We start from the raw sequence: 25,662 nt of genomic DNA on the forward strand, positions 1-25,662 counted from the left end.
CAGTAAAGACTCTCCGCATAAGAAGATAAATGTAAGGTGAGTAACCCACTCCCCAAAATGAAGACGCTATCTGCTAAGCAGACAGACCTTTTGAAGCCTTGTCACATGTGCAACACTATAGCCTGGATGCATTTAACAATAGTCCTTCACTGTGATTTACAAAGAAACACAATTGTCTCTGCAACCATTTTTGTACAAATAAGTACAATCGTCCAGCAGCAACCTCTCATACTATATGAATAGCACAAGCATTCTGACTGCCTTTTTGACATAAACAAACACCACTCACCACCTCGTCTCCAGGGAGCCAGTACCCCTCTTGTTCAATGCCAGCCTTGGAACCCTTGCACCCCACAGTGAGGGTCTCCACCACTAGCCCATCCTTCACCGCAAGGTTGAGCTGCCGTGCCGTCTCCTTCGGGTGCACGCCGAACACGCGGCTCAGGTACCTGCCACAAAGATGCCTCCTTAAGATCTCAGGCACTCAGCCCCAGTCAACTGCACTCATTCCATTCAGTCTCACTCCTCACACTCAGTCTCACTCGGCTAAACTCAATCTCACTCATCTCACTCATTTCACTCATCACACTCAGTCTCACTCATCACATTCATTATACTCAGTCTCATCACATTCATCACACTCAGTCTCACTCATCACACTCAGTCTCACTCATCACTCTCAGTCTCACTTGGCTAAACTCAATCACAGGGGAAACTGTGCTGTAGGAGATGCCGTCTTTCGGATGAGACGAGTTAAACCGAGGTCCTGACTCACTGTGGTCATTAAAGATCCCATGACACTTATCGCTAAGAGTAGGGGGTTCCCCGGTGTCCTGGCTAAAATCCCAGATCTGGCTCTCGCAAAGACGTGCCACCTAATCATCCTCTGATTTAATTGGCTAAAAAATGTTCTCTCCCTCCAGTGGAGCTGCTCAGTGGCCAGCAATAGAGGACTGTGGTTGTACTGGGCAGCTCCCAGGTGTGAATGTGTATGAGTGTGAAGCAGGGCGTTCCTGCAAAAGAGCATCTGTGCTCAGTGAACCTAGCCTGGGTAACTAAAGGTTAAATAAAAAAAATAAATTAAAAACATCTCACTCATAACATTCAGTTGCACTCATCACTCTCAGTCTCACTCATCACACTCAGTCTCACTCATATAAACTCATCTCACTCATCACACTCAGTCTCATTCATTACCCCTCTTGAAAAAAACAGATTAAGCATGTAAAGTGTGCGAGTGAGTGAGCGGCTGACAAAGAGAGCTTGTAATTTAGTGGCATGTCATTAAGTTTTAAATGACCCCCCCTCCCCCCCCAGAAAAAAGCAGAACATTATTATAAAAATCAGAATAACACAGCGATGGCTATTTTCATGCTGAGTGACTTACTTCTCTCACTCTGTTTTCTTTTTTTACACCAAAATGAGGCAACCCACACCCCAATTCGAGCTAAGTGATGAAACTCATTTATCGTCATTTATCATTAGCTAATTATCTAATTAGACTGAAACCCACCACCTAAACCTCTCCAAACAAAAAAAAGGCCACAGCCAGGCCTTGTATCTTCTGTTTTGCGGAAATCGTGGAAGGAATCTCAGAAATTGGGTTGAGAAACGAAATATACACATAAACGCGGAATGCCACAGAATTGTGAGTTTTTAAAAATTATGTCACAAATAATCTTTGCTGCTGTTTGAGCACTGGGTATACCTATTGCATTTGAGGATTTTGTAGCGGTTGAGTCCAACATCCCGTTAGAGACAATGAAGAAGCTGTGCCTCTTCTCATTTGCATCACTAACTAGTCATCAAAAACATACATGTGTATTTTGGCAACAGAAGTATACACTTCGTTATTGCGGAGACCGCTGTGACAAGGAAAGAGTCAGTTCAACATTTTTTTCTCAGCTATTTAAATACACAAAATGTCAGGCTGTTGCATTTATGGCTTTATATGTGTATATGCTAGATTTATAAACCAAATACATGTATATATCTGGCCGCCAAAGAGGGTGATATCTTGGTTATACCGTAGGGATCTGGAAGATTTTCTCAGGACGGTAGGGCAAGCTTACAAGATAACTTGCCTGATCTTAGATGTTCAGTTGCTTCATGTAGCTTCCCGACTTTTAAGGGGTCTATAAAAGCCCCAGACAGATGTACCTACCCTCCTATAAGCAGGCAGTCCTTACTAAAGTACATGGCCAGGGATTCTCAGTAGTTGATAAAAGTACTGACAAGCGCATTATCAGCATTGTGATAAGCAATCTTACAATGGGTATTTTTCATTCAGTGTTAAATTATATGTACAACTATTTAATTTTGTATTTCATTATTGTATATTGACAGTTATAAAATCATAAATATAGCTTAGTCTATAAGAGGATTCTATTCACTCATTAATTTCCAATAGCCAGTGTAAGGGTGCTTCACTAAATAACTATTAGCTACTACACAATGATACAAGTTCAACTATCAGTGATAGAGGATGAACTGGGGCCTGCATAATGAAGCAGGATTACTGAGTTAGCTGAATAACTGCAGAGAATAAAACAGAGAAAAGATCAAATGGATTTGTTGAAGCTCTACAACATTAGCTGTTTTTTCACAAAACTTAAGAATTCAAATAAGACTGAAAACTGAGCAGAACCATGCCCCGAAAAACAATAACACAAAATGAAAATATCCCTTGGGGAAATTTAGGAAAACATCAGTGAACTCCAGAATGCAGCCTGGATCTCTGGGGCCATTGAGTTTCCATCTTTATATTTAACTCAGTGGAAAAGAGAAAGAAACACAAGCTAAAATGGCAGACAGTGCATGTGTTGTCCGTGAAACTTATCCTAATAACATTAGGGCTCCACCCCAGTCATTCTACTGAAATGAGTAGGAAAGAGGAGCCAAAATGAAGTGCAAGGTGCAGTGTGCAATGCTGTGTGGCATGTAAAACTTACTTGGAGATCCTGTCCATGTTTGCAATCTGCTTTTGATTGCGGATGACTTCAATGGCGGACCACACGTGCTGAACCACATTGGGGTCAGCCTGCCGTTTCTTCATCACTCGTGACATCATCTCTTTATTCATTTAAAACTGCAGACAAAAAGAAAAAGACTGACTGATTCAGAAGTACTTCCATTCCCTCTCCCTGTCTCTCTCTCGTGTCCTAACTTACCCTCTGAAGCAGTGTAATCCTGAGGCACAATTTTCACAACAGCAAATCTATACACAGCTCTGCTTCCATCTGCTTTTGCACTTTGGACAAATACAGAATAGAACAAAGACCTTCTTCTGGTCTGGACTTTCAAGTAAAATAACCAATTACATATAATCTATTTCTTTCTGATAAACCAAATGGCACCGTTTGCAATGAAACTGCTGCTGAGCCCATCAAACCTATAATTTTCCAAAAGGAATTTAATGAATACAGAACAAAATTAACAAATGTAGAAAAATAAAACAAGAACATTCTTCTCAATAAAGTCACCCAAGGTCCACTCCAGGAAAATACAGTGAGATGAATGAATAAGCACAGAAATACTCAGCAAGTGACAACAACTCTGCCTACTGATTCAAATTCTCAGTATTCTGGTCAGTGTTACTCCAACTTTAACAGAGTTTCTATGAGGCTAATATTGGTCAAATGTACTCAGAGTTGTCTTGTATGTGATGGTTAAGTATATCTGCCCTCTGTTGATATTTTGACTGTTCTTATTCTTACTGTTATTATTATTATTATTATAAATAATATCAAGCAGTGATGTGGGGGGCCAAACACTGCAGGGCAATAATTGCAATTTGTATATTTCTGAAATGTCTGCAAAAATATAGGAAAGGTTTTGCAACAATGTAGTTGCCTGCACACCACAGATGTGCTGTGGAAATACACGGCATGCTGCAATGGGAGAGGGAGACATGCAGAGTGTGCAAGTGTCCTTTGTTCCTCCCAGCTTGGCACATGCACACATGAGGTCCTAACTGTGCTGGAGCATCTGACTAATTTGTCACTCTGGAGGAAAAGTGCTGCTTTGAGTTGCTAATCCCCCGATTGCCTGGCGTGGCCCATCCTTGCCTTCCAACCTGTTGTGATCTCATCCAGAAGTGCTCATATAATGTTAAATGCAAGTAAAGCATGTTTCTCCTAAACAAAAAATCAAGACTATGGACTAAAACAAATACCTTCCTGAGTTCAACCACAGCTGGTTATGCCGCACGCACCACTCAATGTGCACACAGAGACAATCACTCGTTCTGAGTCCTGCATGCTGTTCATTAGTCTTTGTGTATGCACTGTAGCCTAATGACCTTCCCCAAATTGATATATAATATAGAAATTAAGTTATGATAGTGTTGCTATGAGTAATGCATTCACTCAATAAATCTTTGACACGTGTACAATCAGGACCATAATATAAACAGCTGCCGAACAGTGCTGTCCTGATGGGAGAAATTATCATATAGCCCTTTTGGATGGTGCTGTTCATCAGTTTGTGCTTATAGACATTGACCTGCATAGAAAGTGAAAGCAAGTTATCTTACAGTTTGTGCTGCAGTTACAGCATACGATGCATGCTTTCCATGGGAATTAAAGGATTTTCCTACAGCTAACTTCAAGCAGGTTAACTGGGAAGCAATTTAATTCCCATGGAAAGCATGCAAACTGTAAGATGACCTTTTAGGGTAAAAAAAACATCCCTGACCCCTGGAATACATCAAAGCAACAACATTGCCATTTCTATATACATTAGCCTATGACACATGAAACACTGCCATGTAAAGGTGACTTTTTTGAAGGACATCCTCTGTACATGGAAGTGTTCTATGAAATGTCATAGTCTAACAAATATCACGTTGTAATATTGTTGTTTTGATGTACTCTAGGGGTCAGGAATGTTCCTTACCTGAAAAACTCCATGTAGTTCTTGAAATGATGGATGAAACCATTTACAATGTATCTATACTTGTAGAAAACAGAATGTAGGTTCATACTAAGGCTCAGCAACTGCACAAGGGGAGGGGGCAGGGGTGGGGAGCTCCAAGTCACAGTGATCTGTATGTGAACTCAGTTCTATCAAAAAAGTCATTGTCGTTCAGCCAAAACTGGTCATAGCAACTTATACTTTGGCATGGACTTCAAACCCTATCCAAAGATCATCCATACCACCTTAGGTATTTATTGGATGTAAGGACACATCTGCAATAATGATGTGCATGTAGTGATTTAGAAATGGTACTGGAGAGCCACCTTAGGTAGTAGGTTCACGAAATGACAGACACATGATCTACATGGTCCCCTTTTTAATTTGTATATTTCCAAAATTTGAACAATGGCTATATGTAAAGGAGGTGTGGTCAAATATCTTTTCATAATTAGCATATTCATATTTGATTATCTTTAAGAATCTTGGACAGAGGGGGTTATACTTCTCCAGATTGTTGGAGAGAAGTTGCCAAAAGGATCCTGTGAATTTGACCTTATGGAACTTATGCAAATTGTTTTTTTCAAACAGCACCCCCTACAGACCACATTGCATGATAAAATTGCAAGCCTGTTCATGCTTATCCACAATATGGCTATCTATCATCGCCATAACCGGCATACATACAGTACCAGTCAGAAATTTGGACACATCTGCTTAAACAAGTTTTTTCATGATTAAAAATGCTTTAAACTGTATAAACTTGTCTATAAACACTTAATATTTCATTATATGATATCTGTACTTATATAAGCAGATAATCATAAGTGAATTGCATTCAAAAGTTTAATTTTTAAATGAAAATGGAAATTGGGGGGGGGGGGGGTGCATTGTTTTGTTATTTAAATATCTTGGTATGTACTGGTGTTCATGATGACGTCTATCTTAACAGGTGCTCCAGGACCTGTAGAATGTTTCATATTTAAAAAAAATAAAATAAAGACCACCTGCCATATTTCAAAATGCATGGGAGTTATTCCTACATCAGTTTCACCCTTCTACCCTCCATTGGAAATATATGTGGTGAAAATTCTGAAATATGGCGGGTGGTCTTCATTTTTTGTGATTATGAACACCAATACCTACAAGATATTTAAATAACAAAACAATGCACCCCCCCCCTTCCCAATGAGCTTACAAGATTTCCATTTTCATTTAAAAATTAAAAAACTTCTGAATGCAATCCACTTAAGATTATCTGCGTATATAAGTACATATATCATATAATGAAATATTAAGTTTTTATAGACAAGTTTATACAGTTTAAGCAGGTGTGTCCAAACTTTTGACTGGTACTGTATATTTTTGGCGTGGTCTGCCTTTTTGTCAAGCTGAAATTACATTACAGTGGGCGTCTTTTGAGATATTAAAATTTCCTTCGCAATTTGACACAAGGAGATGCTGTAGATGATACATGCCAAATGTGGTGAGAATAGGGCCAACATTTGAGGTGAAGTACAACATTTTTTTCAAGAAATTCTAAATGGCAGACACTTGGGTTTCTATGTTATTATTTGTTCAAAGTAAGGTGGTAAACATGTGGAAAACATTTTGGATGGATGTACATCAAACAGCATGGCCATGGTCATTTTTTCAATGTTGTAATTTTGCAGGTGGTGCTGCAGCACCATCTAGAGTGCCAGTTGAATGTGTATCATGCATAATAAATTGGCAGCCATACAGAACATGCCTGCCAAATTTTGTGAGATTTGAACATGCGAAAGAGGTGAAAATGTAGGGAGAAGCAGGAAAAAAAAGAAGAAAAAGAATCCTAGCAAAAACAATAGCGGTGCTATGCACCCTTGGTGCTTGGCCCCATAATAATACTACTAATACTACTACTACTACTACTACTACTACTACTACTACTACTACTAATAATAATAATAATAATAATAATAATGGTTTCCATACTGGTTTTAACTTGGCGTTGCCACATCTGACGACCAGCAAATTAATAAATTAAATTTATATCTAAAAAGGGACAGTACAGGCAGTAGGACCTCACACACCTCATGCAGGTGTGAACTCACAGGCAGGAAGCGCTTAAAATGCCTGCCTGACAGATTTCAGCAGATGAGTTCTGAATGCCAGCTGCCTCCCTGCCTACACAGACAGGGCTCGCCACCACATTTATACAAGAAGCATTAACCGCTCCTCTGTGAATCGAAGGTTTCAAAAATAATAAATTAAAGTTTCAGAAATAATGTCAGCTCTAACTGCTAAATCACACACACAGATTTTGCTGCTCTTTAATAAAACACTTAAAGGAGTCCTCCTTTCTTATCTCGTTAGGCTACTGGATTAATTGTCAGAAGAATTGGTACAATACTTGATTCCTAAAATTATTTATACTTGGAACCCTGTGCAGCCAGTATGGTATATATCAAACTAAATCAACTATTCAAACAAAGACTGGCAGGCTTGCATTTGTATAGTACTCATGGACACAAATCTAGCTTGAGACCTGAGGTTATCACCAAGGACATTTACACAAACTGCCTCCTTTCCAGTTTCTACTAAGATATTGTAGTCAATATTCACAGTGAAGAACAAAAGAGTTCTATTGAGAGAACTCAGGGTCTAGGTACATAATGTTGAACATAAACAATAATGGCTCAGTGAAGAGAAAAATGATCTTTGCTCAAATCATGAGCTTCACTGCTGATGCCTAAAAAAGAAAGGAGAAAGGACACTCAGTCCAGTGGTCAAAATGTAATGCAATTTTAAAAGGAGCCTTGAGATTCATGGAGAGGCAAAGGGGCACCGCAGGTTTCAAATAGCTACAATCCATTAAATGGCCATGTGCAGACCCATCCAAGTAGCTCCAGAATGGTAGGGAATGAGATCAGATTGACCTGATACAGGTTTTACTCCTCTACTAAGCTGCAGTGCTGAGGACTAACAACATCCATGCTAGTGGAAAAAGGAAGCTCATAGACTCAAGCGTCACTATGTATCCTTCCACCAAAGAGAGCACAGCTTCAAGGACACCTGTACACTTAAATAAATAACTAAATACAGTCAGCCTAATAATAATAATAATAATAATTATTATTATTATTATAATAATATTAGAGCAGCACGGTGGTGCAGTGATTAGCGCTATTGCCTCGCAAGACAGAGGTTCCCGAGTTAAGTTCCGGCCAGACCTTTCGGTATGGAGTTTGCATGTCCTCCCTATGTTCACATGGATGTCCTCCAGGTACTCCGGTTTCCTCCCACAGTCCAAAGACATATAGTTTAGGTGTATTGGAGATGCAAAATTGGCCACAGGTGACGGCGTGTGTGCATGTTCACCCTGTGATGGACTGGCACTCTGTCCAGGGGTTACTGCCTCCAAAGCATGATGGGATAGGATCCAGCTCCCCGTTGACCCTGAATTGGACAAGCAGGTATAGATAATGATGAATGGAATAATAATAATAAAACCAAGTTGGTAATGGAATCGCCGCTGGGCAAAACCCTGAGTCATCTAGTGGTGTTGCAGGAGAGACAGACTGCCGCCCTCTTTGAGCTGGCTCAGGGGCAGGTGGAGGATTGGGTTCTCCTGCAGAGCATGCTACAGGAGAAACCAACAGGACAGTCAGTGCCGACCACCCCAACTGGCAGGTACGCCGGACTGCAGATGCCATGAATGGCAGACAAAGAGGACATAGAGGTGTACCTGACCACGTTCAAGGGTACAGCGGCTGCCTACGGGTGGACTACAGGGGAGTGGGCTGTGTGTTTGCTTCCCCTTCTCACCGGGGAAGCTCAACAAGCTGCGTACAGCTTGCCAGCGCCCTGGAGCACCAACTACAAGGACCTGAAGCAGGCGATTTTAGACCGAGTGGGTCGAATGGAGGAAGATAACTGTTGCCGCTTCAGGGTTCTTCAATACGAGGATGGCCACCCCTTTGCTCTGGCTCAGCAGCTACGAGACGGCGCTAACTGGTGGCTCCAGCCAGCAGTGCACTTAGCGGTGGAGGTTGCTGAGCAGGTGACGCTCGAGCAGTTTGTGCTAAGCCTGCCGACAGCCACTGCTGACTGGGTGCGCTGCCATAGACTAACCTTGCTGGATGCCACCATTGCTCTGGCAAAGGTTCACCTCAGCACCCTCCAACATCGCTCTCCAGCACCTGGCCCCGCCCCGAGGGAATCCCGGTCTTCTCATCTGATCCCAGCACCAAGGAGAAGACTGCCAGGGGGACCCTCATCGCTAGCAGGGAAAACTGCCTCTTCTCTCCCAAATACCCTGTCTCCCCACAACCCCTACCTTGTTCCCCCACAGCCCCCGGTCTCAGTGGTTGCAGCGCTGGACACCCAGAGGCCTCCTCAGACGACTTGGCAGGAGTGCTGGCATTATGGACGGCCCAACCACTTCCGCAGGGACTGTCCCCTGATGGAAGTGGGGGGAAGTGCTACGGATCGCGGGCTCGCCAGCCCCCTCCCCTGGTCAGGAGGGGATGTACTGGATACCGGTAAGGATTCAAGGGGGTACTCGCCAGGCTTTTCTGGATTCAGGGTGTAAACAAACCGTGTTCACCAAAGCTTGGTTCAGCCTGAGGCACTGGTCGAAACATTGTGGGTGTCAATAAGGTGTGTACATGGGGATATTCACAATTACCCAGTAGTGCCAGTGGAAATTCAACACTGGGGCAAAAAGCGTAAAGGCTGCGGTTAGCTCCCGTCTGTCATATCCCCTTTTATTGGGTACTGATTGGCCGGGGTTTACTAATGTAATGAAAGATTACATGGGGAAGCTATGTGATGTGCACAATGGTAACGCAAAGTTGAACAATGCTGCCAAGGGAGAGGCGGGGTCTGGAGAAGCTCTCGCGAGAGCTTCCGCGACTTCCGGCATACATCTCCAGGACTTTCCGCTCAAGCAGTCTCGAGATGATACTTTACGCTTTGCCTTTGACTATGTGTTAGCTATTATGGTCACCGGGTGCGCCCTGGCACCGCTCTAGCTCACCCTTATTTTTCTATTATTAACTCAGTTGTTGGTACAGAAAAGCCGTCGGGAAATGCTTTTCCAGGCGGCTAACCATAATCCAATGGCTGGTCACCTGGGTGTTGATGGGTGTGCGGGGCTTATGGCCAACCCAAAGAAGTGTGCAGTTGGACAAAGGGAGGTACGGTATCTAGGGTGTCACTTGGGCGGCGGGCAGGTGTGTCCCCAGTTTGATAAGACAGCAGCTATTGCGGCCTGCCTGCAGCCCAAGGCAGAAAAAGAGATTAGACGGTACTTGGGACAAGGCAGGTTACTATAGGGGATTTACTCCAGAATTCTGACCTGACCAGTCCCCTGACTGATCTGACACAAAAGGGTGCCTCAGATCCAGTCCAGTGGATGGAGCAGTGTCAGCAGGCATTTGAGAGGGTTAAACAGGCTCTCTGTGGTGAACTGCTCCTGTACACACCTAACTTTGCTCTCCCAATTTGTCTGCAGACGGACGCATCAAACAGTGGACTGGAGGCCGTTTGTCCCAGGAGGTAGAGGGGGTTGACCACCCGGTGCTGTACATTAGCTGGAAGCTGCCACAGCGGGAGGCAAAGTACAGCACTGTGGAGAAGGAGTGACTGGTCATCAAGTGGGGGGTCGGCGCTCTCCACTATTATCGCCTAGGATGCCCTTTCACTCTCTGTTCGCACCACATGCCCCTTCAGTGGCTCCACCGCATGAAAGATGCCAACGTGCGGACCACTCACATTATCTGGCATTACAGCTGTATAAGTTCAAGGTGAAGCCGGCTGCTCAGATAGTGGTCGCTGACTTCCTCTCCCGCTTGGGAAAGGGGAAGGGGTTTGCTGGCGGCTGGAGGGCTCCCCGGCCTAAGTCGGACGGTGGGGGTTTGTGGAGGGGTGGTGTGGTTAGGGTGCCATCTGCAGGCGGAGAGGGAGTGGTTTAGCCGGTCTGTAACCATAGCTGTCTGCAATTACATTTGATTGGTAATGGTTTATATGCTCTGCAGTGAGACCGGGGTACTGGAATGAGAGACACACACAGGAGCGACGTACGTTGTAATCCCCTTCCTTATCGTGTGTTTTTTTTTTTGTTTGTGTATGGACGTACTGGTAACCAGCGCGCAATAAAACCTGTGTGAGTCCCAGAACTGAGGATTGTGTGGTTTGTGGGGAGAAGGACTGCAAAACCTGTTACATGTTCCCTGAAGTGATACAACAAAGTACATATTGACTACATATAAGACTAGAATAAGAATTTTTTTCCCTAACGTGCAAGACTGACATGAAAACAGGTTTATGTTACAATTTCAACTAATTATGAAATAACAAAATAAAAAAATAGAATCCAGTCAAGACTTTCTTAGCATACTGCTAACATTAAAGTTACAATCTCAAAGATTTCCGTTTCGTTCTCTTTGGCGGTACCAATGGCGAGAAGCAGCAATTGTAGTGTATTTTTGGACCTCACTTCCCATAGATCCAACCGGATCCAACCAGTGTCGCCTGTGAGACGTGACACTTACTATTTACTGAATAAAAAATGGTTGTTATAAAAGTAACGTTATGTACATACTCATTCATTGTCTATTAGGCTAACTTAAGCTGTCTTTACACTGCCGAGCCAGGTTAAAATGCTGTAGCAGACCTGGGGTAGAATTAGTGGTGATCAATTTCCACAAACGTTCTTTATCCACCTTTTGCCCTGTATGAACATCTTTACACTGCAGAGAAGAATTTGCTGGATTCGTTGTGGCTTGTGCAGTTATATATCTCGCGCACAATAAACAGTCTTTTTCGTGAATGATTGTTGTGTGATATTTTTGAAACAACTGCCTTGCAAAATGTTACCCCTGGTGTTTCTGGTTTTGCTAGCTAAACTGTTTGCTGAGCTGGGTGTTAAATTAGCAATCAGAACAAGAAGAATAAAACAAAAACAAAGGCGGTTTCATCAAAAAATGGCATCAAGGCTGAAGGAACATATGAGGAAGCGTAATAAAATAATAACAACGCTGATCTATACTGCCGTATTCTTTTATTTAGTTTTCTCCGGCTTGACATCTTTACACAGAAATCAGACCTGCTCCACCTATACCCCGGCTTTATTTCTGATCATTATAATATATTGATGAACTTGATAGCAATGTAAATAACGGTAACGTTAAGGCCAGTTCAGATCAATGATTCGCAACGAGACGAAATGGTTTTAGAATGTTGCAGAGAAAATTGCAGTGGTGTGAACTGGTTAGTTGCAGAGTGTCTGAAGCCGTTGCCTGGAGTCTCAAAAGACCCACCTTGTCAAATCGCCAAGTACAGTTTTAGAACGTTTACAATCAGACGTCTTGGAATTTTGCAAGTTGCATCCAGTCTCGTTGCGAATCGTTGATCTGAACTGGCCTTTAGTCAGCTACATTCAGAGGTGGGTAGTAACGCGTTATATTTACTCCGTTACATTTACTTAAGTAACTTTTTGAATAAATTGTACTTGTAAGAGTAGTTTTAATGCAACATACTTTTCACTTTTACTCGAGTATATTTGCGAAGAAAAAATGTTACTTTTACTCCGTTATATTCAGCTACATTCCGCTCGTTACTTTTATTTTTTACTCATTTTTTATTCAATGCACGTTCTGTTTGTTTCATTCTCTCAGAGAGACTTCAGCCAAAGAGGCTGACTGGAAACAGTAGTTACATTATGCGCTGCCTTCTTTGTCTGCCTAGAAATGTGGAAATTTCAGCCTACAAAAACTCAACTTCGAACTTGAGAAAATATGTGGCGGTAAGTTGTAGGTTAGTTTTGGCTGTGGATAGCTAACTATTTGACTGAGTGGTCATTTATTGTCTTGGACAATCCGTTTGTGAAATATACGCGCATAATAGCTGTGCCTAATACCACACGCCTTGTTTACAGCGTTGTCACCCTTTTTAGTACAGTCTGGCTTGATTGACAATTCATTTATTCAGTAGGTGAGAGTATAAACTTTCTAACGATGTATAACATGTCTAATTTTTCTTTTGGAATAGCGTTTTTTAGGTCAGCGTAACCGAAATTTTTCTTATCATCGCATTCACTTATGCATTCACTCACGAAACGTGGTCAACTATTATTCGTAATTTCTTGGGAAATTACTATTATTATTGAGGACTTCTGGGCATAGCTAAGCCGCATGTTTGCTGATAGACCTAGCTGACATCGTTTTCTGGAGCAAAACAGAAGCGGATTGAACTGTATTGTTGATTTACTGTCTCTGTCTCCATCTACTGAACACAGATAAGATTTCATCATTGCTATGTAAGTAGGCTATTATTGTTCAAAATACTTCGGTTATATACGTTCTTTTTTAAATTGAGTGTGTTTAAATAGGTTACTGGTATTAATGTGGATATTTCACACTGTAATGTAAGCGTTATTTAGTAGTGTAATAGTTTTTGTGAAGCATGCAACAGTCATGACGTGAGCGCTGGAACATTGCATACCATTGCATAGCATATGTTTACGCTAAACCGGAAGTTCTGCACATATTCCGCGCAAGGCATCATGGGACTTTGGAATATTGTGGATAAGTGCATCATAAGGTACAATAATGGTGCGACAAAGCATTATGTTTTCCACATATAAAGTTTCTGTCTGAATTTGAGCAGGCTCCTCTTTGTTGTGATGATGAGTCTATTTTAATGGATAAATCCCCTGTAGCCTCATTGATATTTTTTCTGTCAAGGGAGGGTTCACCCCAACAAACTGATGAGGTATACAGACTTAATAGAGTACAACAGAAAGCGAAAATCCTCCTCTTCTGACGAACCTCCTGTGTATTGTTTTATTTAAAGGGATATGATTTAGGCCATATTTGAATTTGCACATGGCTATTTTATATTTTGTTTATTTCTATTGGCCAAGCATTTACAATTTTATATTTTGGACATTTGGATTTTTACGTTCATCTTGCTCTGCTTATTTCAACATTAAATCAGATTATATGAAGTAACTCATTACTTGAGTAGTCTTTTCACAAGATACTTTCTTACTCGTACTCAAGTAATTATTTGGATGACAACGTTTACTTCTACTTGAGTCATTATTATTTTAAAGTAACAATACTTTTACTTGAGTACAGTTTTTTCGCTACTCTACCCACCTCTGACTACATTGCAACGTTGCAACAAGGTAGCATTGCATTCGAGAGATGGTATGCGAGGTCGGTACCGGTCGGTAGCGTTAGCTAGCGTTTTTTCAAATTGTTAGCTAACATTAGATTGTGTTAATTACATTAGCTAGCTAGCTAACGCAACATTACCTGATATGAGAGATGGATACTGTGCGCAACGTTGTCTAAACTAATGTTGCCTGTCTTGACATGGTCCGGTAGGTAGCGTTAACTGTGCAAATAGCTATGTAATTTAGTAACGTTATATTGTAATCAAATGTAATACGAAATCTACATCAACAAATAATATGACCTCATGTTTCCCAAAAACGTTTTAGGTTTCCATAACCCCCCCCCCCCCCCTTTTCTCTGTTATTGTAACGCTAGCAGACACCGGAAAAAACAGTACTCCGCTCACACGCAAGTTAGTTGAAGAGCGAGCTTGTTGCGTTTGCTCCGCCTATCCTCTCTGGCCGACCAACCACTCATGGGTGATGGAAAACGTGTCACTAACTATGCGCCGCTTGTGATTTTTTCCCGGGAATGTCGCCACAGACACCCAGTTCTTTAATCATAAATTATTATAATAATAATAATATAAATTATCAATCACCATTGTATTAACTAATTCAGCGATAGATAGTGACTTTTTTTCATTTATTTTAATGAAAATCTTCTAGATTATTTCTTTAAGTAGCAAATATTTTATAGCGTGACTTGTGTAAATTACTTCCATCTGTTGAGGAGGAGGATGCACTCTACATTACATGCATTTGGTATGCTGTCAAAAAAATGAATGGTCAGTAAAGCCCTTGTAAAACTTCTAATGGGACAGGGTGAGCACTGTTGCTGTCTCGGATAATATCAGACTCTGAGGTCATCTGAATAATTACTGCTAATTTAATTTCACAAAAATCGACATCATTCGGAAAATAAGATTCGATTCTTCAAAAATCCCACCTCAGTCTGGAATTTCCTATCAACTCCTAACTTTGATAAATGAGGACTAAATGCCCTGCCCCTATACAACTACAACCTCACATCCAGCTTCCAATAAAATGATCTGACTTTCATTTTAAAAATGCCATCCAGCTGGCCTTTCATCTATAAACATAGCTTTTCTGTTAAAAATTACTTACATGGAACAACAAGGTCAATGAAATCTTTGTTCTTGTGAATCTAGTTTGAAAATGATTAGAAGGAGAGGGGGAAGAGTGCAGTTGAATTCCTGGAGTGTGGGGCAAGAGGGAGTGATTAGTGTGAAAAGGACAAGTGACAGGAAATGCTCTCCATCTCATGGTTGTTCATTTTTCTGTATTTTACTTGTTCCCTTCTCCCAAACATTAAGGGACATAGACCCTGATTTCACATCTTTTCTCATAACCTCCTATAGATAAAACATGCATACAATAAGTTAGACCCCCAGACCTGGGCTGGTGCGGGGAACAAGATATTGGCTGAAGGCACAACAAGATGCGTGACTGAGGTGCGATGGTGAGCAGAGGCTAAAGTGCCAACATGGCGGCATGCAGCCCCTAGACGCCAAAGCCTCACTGCTTGTAAAAACAACCTTCTAACATCAACCACGGAATTGGACAACAAAAGCCAATTTGTCTATTCAATCCCATATAATGTTATTCATCCCAGGGTGTAGGTCCTTGTGAGATCTATTGAAGGTCACCGTTGCCTCTGTCCGCAATGGAGGCAGACAAAAACCAGCCAGGTGACGGCAGCTACAACCCAGCACCCAGCACCAACTCGACAAAGAGAGAAAGAAAGACATTTCTACTGATACATAAAATCTCATCTTCATCTACATTATAGTCAGTGTGCTTGTATCAATAAATAAAAAACCTGACATCCTTGGAATGTTACAACAGAGATAAAAGACTAAAGATCTAGCCTCAAATTCAGCCATCATCAGATTGATACTCTACAAAAACAATTATTTTCTCCAAACCACAGTCAAAGTTCCCACCACTCAGATATAAAATATAAATATAGCTGCAAGCAGCAATGCGGGGTCCTATGAACACGTCCAAGCCGGGTAAAGACTAGGCGAAGGAGAAAAGAGTCCAAGCGGCATAGATTTCAGGATTTTGGACAATCTACATACCCGTGCGTGAGACGATCCAACTTCCGGTTCATGAGAAACATTACTTCGAAATATGACTGTGCATTAGCATGGAGTGCTAAGAGTACCCAAGAGTACACATGTGCCATGGTGACGGAATCAGGTAAAGCGTTCATGAGATGATGAGTTTTAAAGCGTTATATTAGCATTAGCTTCCTGCCAAAATATCTGCAGATATCTGATATCTGCAACTGCGTCGACATGGTACAACATGGTAGTTCCCTCTTCATGCCCAGTCTGTTTCAAGTCCCTAGATTATTGTTGTAAAAAGTTATAAGCATTATTAATTAAAATTTGTGGCCAAATTCTGTTTTTTTAAAATATCAGTTTCTCCGCCATCTTGGAATGGATCTCTTAGCGGTTAACACCCTATAGGGAGACATGCACCATACACATGCATGGGCAATTTCGGACCAATCAGACTTACGGTTTATTAGAAGAAACTTTCTATAGGTTTTGCCAAATTTTCAATCTGCAGAAAAATCCATCATGGCGGACTTTATGGGTTCTTGAGGCATATTTATTCCTCATGAGGAATGACACAAGTACACCTGGTTTCAGGAATTTTCTTCAAACGGGGTGGAAATGCCAGCATGTTGAAATTTGTGTTTTGAATCGGTTACTATAGCGCAACCTATCGACGAACCATGGTCATTCTTTTTAGCATAATTACTCATGGTCTCTAGTTTCAACCTGGTAATTTATATCATTTTTGGTCAACAACTTTTTGAGTTATTTGACCATTTCCAGGAAAATAATAGTAATAATAATAATAATAATAATAATAATAATAATAATAATAATAATAAATAATAATAACAAAAACAATAGGGTTCCTACTTCGTAGGACCCCTAATGAAAGAAAACAAAACTGTGAAAGAAATCATTCTGGACTTACAAACCAGAAGAACAGGAGACAGTCTAATTTTTTCTTCAATTCCCAAAGGAGCATCTGACAACCTAGAAGCTATAATAAAAAAACTTTACGCAATCAGTGCTTAACTCCCTGCAGTCAACTTACACTGGAATGAACTGTGAAGTAAATAACTTTCCATTATGCTGACCGTATGGGTGCACAGAACAAATATAACCAGGAATAATATTACCAGAGGTCCCTAACCTATCGTTGCAATATCTGAATGTTACAAACAGACAGAACCGATTAATAGCAAGAGGATGGAAATAAGAGGGACCAAGTCTGGTTTCAGTGTCCAGTTCTCCTACAAAATGAATGAGTGATGCAGTACTGGACCCTATCCTAAAACAGCAAAGGCAAAAGGGCAAACATGCTTCTCTTGTGTTCAATATACTGTATATGGGCTGTCCTTCAGCATGCTCTGGCTCTTCTGAGACTTTATACCATGCCCAGCAACTACCTAAAATTCACCACCTATCCGAACTTACCTACATACACACATTTTCTTCCTCTCTCTCTCTGCCTATAAATGATTCTCTATTTGTGTTTTATGCTTATAAATTTATGCGTGTCTGCATGTGCTTTCATGTTTGCCTGAAATAAGGGGGTCTAATTATTTTTTAAAACCTTTAATAAAAAGGGAAATACTGACAATTTCTTGTACAGGAAATATCTGTGTTGTCGTGACAAATGCACCTCTAATGTCCCCTATGAAGTTTGTTAGCTAGAGCATTAGGGGCATTGGCTCCCTGGAAAAACTATTTTAATGGTTTGCCTCCAGGACAAAATAAGGGCAGATTTGTGTTTTTTGCATGAGACCCATCTCACATATTCAGAGCATGTAAAATATAAAACTATACTACAGATTAACAGAATTCTCTTTTCATCTTACAAATCTTACAAAGAATCTCTATATGATTAATATAAACATTCAAAATCACAATAACATAACTACAACAAACCCAGAAGAATGTTACATCATCAGGAAATGATAAAAGAAACATGATAATGGATCAAATGATGACAACCCACACTTTTCCCCACCATCCTTTCAAAGCTAATGGATTTCCCTGAATCTGCCATCATCTTGGGAGGTGACTTCAACAGTTATTATCCAACCCTTGATCAATCAAATAGTGCAAACAATCGCAGATACCGGCGAAATTCATATACGTGACTGACATACAACAGGACTTGGTGATAGTTGGTGTTTAAAAAACTCCAATTGTAAAAGAATACATCTATATTACTCTTCCTATCATGGATCCTTTTCTGACACAAACTATGTCCTGACAAGTAATTCATGGATATATGATCCTGATATTCATCCCATAATAATTTCGGATCATGAACCAATTAGCTTCAACCTGCTGAATGAAACCAAACTCAAACCCCCCACTAGGTCATGATTCAACTCATCTTTCTAAAAGACACAGAATTCAACAGTCTTTATCAGAAGGTGGCTTTTATTGAACCGAACAGAAATATCACCTTTATTCATTATCTCATACTCCACTCACCAAGAAATTGAACACAAACCTCAACTATAACTGACAGATGTAAACGTCTCGCTGGTCCAGTCACCCTCAGAACAGATGCAAAATGAGACACAAACTTCAACTTGACAATATCATAGATCAAATACAATACCTCACACAACAAATTAGAGACATGATTATAATGAATATAGAAAATCTCTGGCTAATCGATTAAAAATGAACAAAGAAAAAACACCCCAGCCATCAAAGACTGACGGGGTAACATAATACGGACTACATATGACATGAACAGAACTTTCAGAACTTTTTACAGAAGTTAAGAGGAATCGGATAACGACCCCAACCAATTAGGTTAGATTCGACCCAATTAGACACTAGATCATCCCATAACAACAGAATGATTTTAAGAAGTCTTTTTAAGTCACCTGGATCAGATGATTCCCCTGCTGAATTGTACAAACCTTTTTGGCAATTAATAGCACAATCAATCATTAGTATGACCACAAAAATAAAGACATACATGTACACAACCATTCCACCAGAAATTAATACTGCTCACAGGGCTCTACAATGCTCCCATTTTAGGAGCATTTGCTCCTGAAAATTGGTGTCTGCTAACTGGAATAATAATTTAGGAGCACATCTACAAATTGTGACGCATTCATGTGATCATGAGCACACAAATGCATTGCAGTTAGTAAATGTGCTACTAAACTCAGAAGCACACATTAGTGTAGAGCCTAATTTTGGTTCTGCTCAAGCCCAATAAGGATCTAGGCTAACTCTCTGGTCTATATACTCGCCCTGTAGGTTTGATCAACTGTGACATAGAAATCATCAGTAAAGAACTAGAATGGAATTGGTAATCATCTAATTCCATAGCAAACAACCTTCATAAAAGGCAGATACTCCTCCAAAAACATACACTGCCAATCATTTCAATGCAATCAGCACATCACTGGATGCCTAAAAAGCATTCGACAGAGTCAACTAGAAATTTTCACCCAATGGATTCAAATCCTGTATAACCACAGCATCTGTAATCACTAATGGTCTCACATCACAATCTTTAACACAGCACAGAGGCATGAGACAAGGATGTCCACTCTCTCCAGCACTGTTTCCCATATTTGTAGAACCGCTGCTGACATTTACCAGAATACAGATGGCAGACACATCCCATAAAATAGGTCTATATGCAGACAATATTCTCTTATATCTACAAAATCCAATAACCCTTCATCCATCCAGAAGTCTTAATAGACTAAGACACTTCCTTTCAACATCCTGTAAGGTAACATCCGATATTTTGATATTGATATTTACACCAAAGTGACACTTCACTTTAGCTTTACTCCAATTATCAAAACCATTGAAGGTGATATCAACGATTGGAATAACCTACCTAACTCTCTGGAAGAATAGTAGCGCTAAACATGAATATACCACCTAAAATAAATGACATATCCACAATAACTCCAGTCAAACTAACATCTAACTGGCTCAACACTGAAAAAACTAAAAATCCAGAATCAAATTGTTACATTACAAAAAACAAAGATCTTCATCATCTAGCAGCCCCAAATTTCAGATATTATTACCGGGAAACCACCCTAAATATACAGCTAAATGGCTACTCCCCAATCAACAGCAACACCCATAGCAAAAGTAGAGCCAACAGAATGCAAAGAACTTTCAATAATTGATTTAGCTTTCCTTACTCAGTCACTAAGACATAAAAAACAAAAAACCCAATGATCTCAAAACTCAACAGCTTGGTGGAAAGTTAATAAGATCATGGGATACACTCTATCTCTAAACAGATTCACACCAATACAGACTTCAAAATCAAAAAGAAACCTTTTATTTTCAACAAATAGAAACTACAAGGAATCACTTACCTGGAAAACAACTCACTGACACCATTCACAGCACTATTCCAGAGATATGATATAGATTTAAAAAGCAATACTATTAAATTGGAAAGGCAAAGATAAACTCACTATCAATGGATAAATCTACTGATAGACGACATGACGAGGGGAAAAAAACAGCACTCTCCAAAAGCCAAATAAAATCATTCAATGAAATTCAGGAATTCTTTACTGGTAAGCTCAAAATGAACCTAAATGGAAGTACTGTCTATTCTTTCATCCAGTGCCCTGGAGATGTACATGTGTATTACCTGTTCCTTTTATATTTCAAGTGCAGTTATACATTTTTTATATGTAAATATCTCTCAGCAACAAACCACTACTTAATTTCCCTCAGCATTCAACACAATGCAGAGCTGTACACCACCCAGCTGCATTTTATATTTGGACATATACAACTGTGTTTTCTTAACCACATCACAATCTATAGCTACATACAGGCTGCATCACATTTATGAAACAATGTATCCAAAGAGTGCAGGTAGTAACAATGTACATGGTGTCCACAGATTGTGACAGCGCAGAAACATATTTTTATAAGACAAAAATGTACAGATTATTATTTATATGCTAACAACAAAAATTTGGCAATTTTTTTCATATATACCTTATTGCTAGAATTCATAGCCTTTTCCAGACTTTTGATCTCTTTTCTCAATCATATTTTAGAGATGTGTTTGTATTGCCAGGTGGATTGTGTGAACTGTCTGCAACAAATAAAATTATATAGCCTATGTATATACACACATCAGGAGATAAACCACATGAGTGAAATCATGGTATGCAAATAAATGATGTCAGGTTGCCAAGCACAGCAATATGCACAGCTACTGAAATATTATTATTATTATTATTATTATTATTATTATATTATATATTTTTTGAATTTTGTCTTTTGCTCATGTTTTTAATCAAATAGAAGGCAGGACTTCAAAGGACTCATTTTGATAGGGTCCATGCTTTTAAAATTTTTCATTTCAATTATTGAACCTATCTTTTTAAAACTGAGCTGTACTACTTTCAAAGGAATGCAAATTAAAAAGATGTGCCAAAAATCAGTATTGGGTAAGGTCACTGCATCATGAGTATTGTTTTGGTCAGTTCTGAATGGTAAAAGGTATGCTAATGAACTAAAGGTTAACATAACACTATGATGCCACTCAAACCCCCCCAATCACATTAAATTTTAATATCTATCTAACTGATGATGTCATGAATGAAACAACTGAACATTATATTTTGGATGTCTTATGGGTCACAGCTTCGAACAGCACAGCAAATTAATTCTGAATGAACAATCACCTGTCCTGACCACTCCTGTCTCCAGATTTTGAAAAAAGTGTAGGCCATATCCATGTATATTACTTTACTGTTAAAGAAAACAGACCAAAATTTAATTACCATCACACCCGTTTTAACAAACCTGTGAAGCATATTTTTTATCAGACACTTATGGTCAGTAAATTCAAATAAAAGCATTTAATTTCCCCCATCTCATCAAAGAAACCAACAGACACAAGCACTTGTAAACATTTTACCCCCTCCTGAGAACCAACAAGGAACATTTTGTATCACAGCCTGTCCCCACTCCACCTCATACAGTCACAGTGAAGACCTATGCCAGAGGGGATTTCAGTAAGGCCATGAGAAGCTTATTCTTCCAAACTGTTTGCATGACTAGCCTAATATATTCATATTTTTACGAGATGAAATGCAACCTGGAAATACAATTTGGTATGTTTCTGATCACTGGCTTGTAAACTGGCGTGTAAACCCTGAAACATGAACGTTTATATTTATTTTACTAGGCAATGGCATCAAAGCCTTGCAGCATGGATACTCAAATCAGGCCCTGGTGGCCAGTAGTACTGCTGCTGTTCATTCTACACCTGTAATTAATAACTTATTTACACCTGGAAGATCAGCTGAGGAGGACATGTGAATTTCAACCTCACAGCAACCAAAGCACCAAGAAGTAGCAGCCCAGAAGCAATTTATTGATTTTTTTATTTGCTGCACATGTATATTACAAAGGATCCCATTGACTTACAAATTTGAAGGAGGAAGTGGAGTTGGATTGGACACACCCTCAGAAAACCTGCCACAAACATCACCCGACAAGCCCTGAAATGGAACCCCCAAGGAACAAGAAAAAGAGGTCGCCCCAGGAACAGCTGGAGAAGAGGTGTCCAGGCAGAAATGTCTGGGAGTGGGGTCAACTGGGGAGATCTTGAAAGAACCGCCAACAACTGAGTGAAGTGGAGGACATTTGTCAATGGCCAATGCTCCCTAGAGGAGCAAAGGGCTTAAGAAAGAAGACATGTATATTACATTATGTTACATTAATTTAGCAGATGCTCTTATCCACACAGACTTGCAATTTAGACAAGTAGGCTACTGTATCTATAAATCTCTATAAGACTCATTAGTATTTGACTGCCATTGGTCAGTCAAATGTTATTTCATTACGGCTCTCAAGTTTTTAGCCGGCTGTCATAAAAATACAGAATTCTGTTTTCAGTGTGTATTTGGTAAAAATGTGTATACATCAGGAATGAAATATAGACTGCCTGCCCAAGTCTACAATTCTGTATTCCTAAAAGGTTTCCAGAGCAAAAATATAAATAAAGCATTCATTTGGCTACTATGGCCTGGACTCAGTCAACACTTTTCGTTCACTTTTTAATGACAAATAATGCCTTGTGCCTAAATTGTACCCTTTTCCTTCACAAACACAGATCTGCATGTTTTTATCTAATGGTAAACTTGATTGAACTGTGTTTGTGAAGAATGCATGTGATTATTGTGACTCAAATGTAAGGACAAACGCTGATTCAATCCAGGCCTGTGTGCACCCATAGAAGTACAGCCATACCTCCCCTCCAGAACCCAAAAGTAAAGGCACATTTTCCTGCTAATAGGCTGGTCCTGGAGGGCTGCAGCATCTGCTCTTAGTCCCCTGATTCAACCAATTTCATACATTGCCTCAACAGACTTAGTTTATCTCCCCAATTCTAAGAGTTTTAATGATCTGGAGATGGCAGGAAAACCTGCTGGACTCTATTAACTACCCATACTATGGAACATAAAAGTAAATGAAGGAATTAAAGGTTCAAATGTATGTGGGTTTATACCATTTGTTTATATTGCCTTTCAGTAATTTGCTGAAAACAGGCTGAACAGTTGAAAGGGTATTCTTTCATCTACTTGAATTATTTTTGAGGAAAAACAAGAATGAACACTGCATGCTGAAATGCATTTTGTACTTTGTGATTGTGTCTGTGTCACTGTAAATTCTTTAATGCAGTTAAGGCTGTGTATTTGCTGCATGTACTGTATAATCAAATTTATCAGCATTCAAAATGTCATACTAATTTGAGGGTTCATAGATTTTTATTATTATTACGTTGATAGATCAGCCTCTAAAATTACATTTTTCATATTCAATAATTAAGGTTAAGGAAGTACGCCAAAGCAACACAGGCAACCGGGGAACACGCAACATTCTGGCCCCCAACATTTAATATGCGCTGGCATGTACACTATTTTAGAATTAAGGCAAACGATGATTCATTCCTACCCATCACGTCTACACACAAATATTTTAATAGTTTGTTGTGGCTGGTTACATTACACTAGTTTTTAGGAACTGTCGCAAATTAGTATTTGGCAATTCCGAGAAGAAACTATGGTGCAATGTATCAAATGATCTTGAAACTAAAACATTTTTACTTCTTATGGAGATATATTAAGTATTCTGTTCTATCTGTTTTGTCGTACTAAACAGATACATGAGGATACAGACGAAAAATATGAGGTATGTATCTACTACTCAGAAAAAATATTGGTGCCACAAATATGAAATCTTGAATAAAAAACACAAAAACAAAGTAGCTAGTCTGTATCTTATACAAAGACAGAAACTCTACTTATTTCGGAATACATTTTCTTCCATAGTTAAGTGATTAATATAGCGTATTAATATTTGTTTTCCAAAGACCACTTGCATCTAGTGACATTACTTTAAAATATGATACGGCAATGGCGGAATGCAGACGCACTGGGCAGTGTCTCCCTATTCGGGGCTCGTCTGATTCCCGGAGTAAGTGTTCAGGAATGTCCGGGGATCTCGACGACTGCACAGGCCACCTCGCCAATTCTTCCACTGACACCTTCCAGATCTATAATTCCGTTAAGAACTACCAGGGACAGACCCAACCACTACATAAACTAACACGATTCGCAAATATGTACCATGGAAAAATTCAGAGTTATGAAGATGAAAGGCGCTTATAGACCAGCCACACTTCAGTGATGGCAATTGATTGCTAGACTCTTTAGACACATAGCTATTCTGTCCATCGTAAACAAACGTATGAACTATACTATGATTGTTTCTCCAATCCCCGATTTTAGAGTTTATACGTAAATTTGTAACAGCAAAGGGGAAGACTCTTCATTCGTAAAGAATACTGTACTCGTAAGACGCCATGTTAATAATCCCCCATCACACTAAAAGAAATGCATCTATTCTAGGTACAGTTAGTGCTGCTTTCTTTTAGCCTAGTGGTTTAGCTTAGATTTCTTTGAAAATTCAACTTACCTTTTTTGAAATGTAGCACCAATGCAAGGCCGTGTTAACTCGTCAAATATACAGAACAAGGGCTGTTACATTTGTATTTCCGGAATAGTTTGCTTATGTCTGAATTATGGTTTGTGCACATCCACAGTTCAGACTGTTGAGGTAAACACATAAGCGCCAGCAGACATAGGGACTCTAGTGGCCGGACGAAGAGCTGCTACTTCGATTCTTTTGTCACACATCATTTTGTCATCACATTATGTAAATATAATGGATCTCTAGGCGAATAATAATCATAATAATAATAATAATAATAATAATATATTATTATTATTATTATTGTTATTATTATTATTATTATTTACTGACGTAGACCATGCATTTCTTTCCTTTTTTACTCAAAAGACATGCATTTTTCGGACGGAGCATCTCTTCCTATCATAAAAGTGTAACTGCAATTATTGCGATTTTTGTAATGCTCCAACAGCACCCCTATTTCAAGACCGCCATTTAGATTAATCGCATTCA

General features: G+C 39.7%; 1 protein-coding gene across 5 annotated transcripts in view; it reads right to left on the minus strand.

The window, feature by feature from the left end:
* Positions 1–25,339, minus strand: part of LOC135253402 (zinc finger MYND domain-containing protein 11-like) — a 51,465-nt gene extending 26,126 nt beyond the window's left edge. For 2 of the 5 annotated variants that reach the window (XM_064332667.1, XM_064332666.1), the window contains exons 1-3: positions 25,156–25,338; positions 2,952–3,088; positions 290–449 (exon numbers count right to left, since the gene is read on the minus strand). In XM_064332667.1, coding sequence (XP_064188737.1) covers positions 290–449; positions 2,952–3,082 — 291 coding nt within the window. In that variant the 5' untranslated portion in view covers positions 3,083–3,088; positions 25,156–25,338. Of the gene's footprint in view, positions 1–289; positions 450–2,951; positions 3,089–22,602; positions 22,625–25,155 lie in introns of those variants that run through there. The other 3 variants (XM_064332664.1, XM_064332668.1, XM_064332665.1) reach the window with 3 other exon arrangements.
* Between the last annotated feature and the right edge of the window lie 323 nt (positions 25,340–25,662).

The sequence above is a fragment of the Anguilla rostrata genome, chromosome 4 (assembly GCF_018555375.3).
Source record: "Anguilla rostrata isolate EN2019 chromosome 4, ASM1855537v3, whole genome shotgun sequence".
In the NCBI taxonomy this organism is placed as follows: domain Eukaryota; kingdom Metazoa; phylum Chordata; class Actinopteri; order Anguilliformes; family Anguillidae; genus Anguilla; species Anguilla rostrata.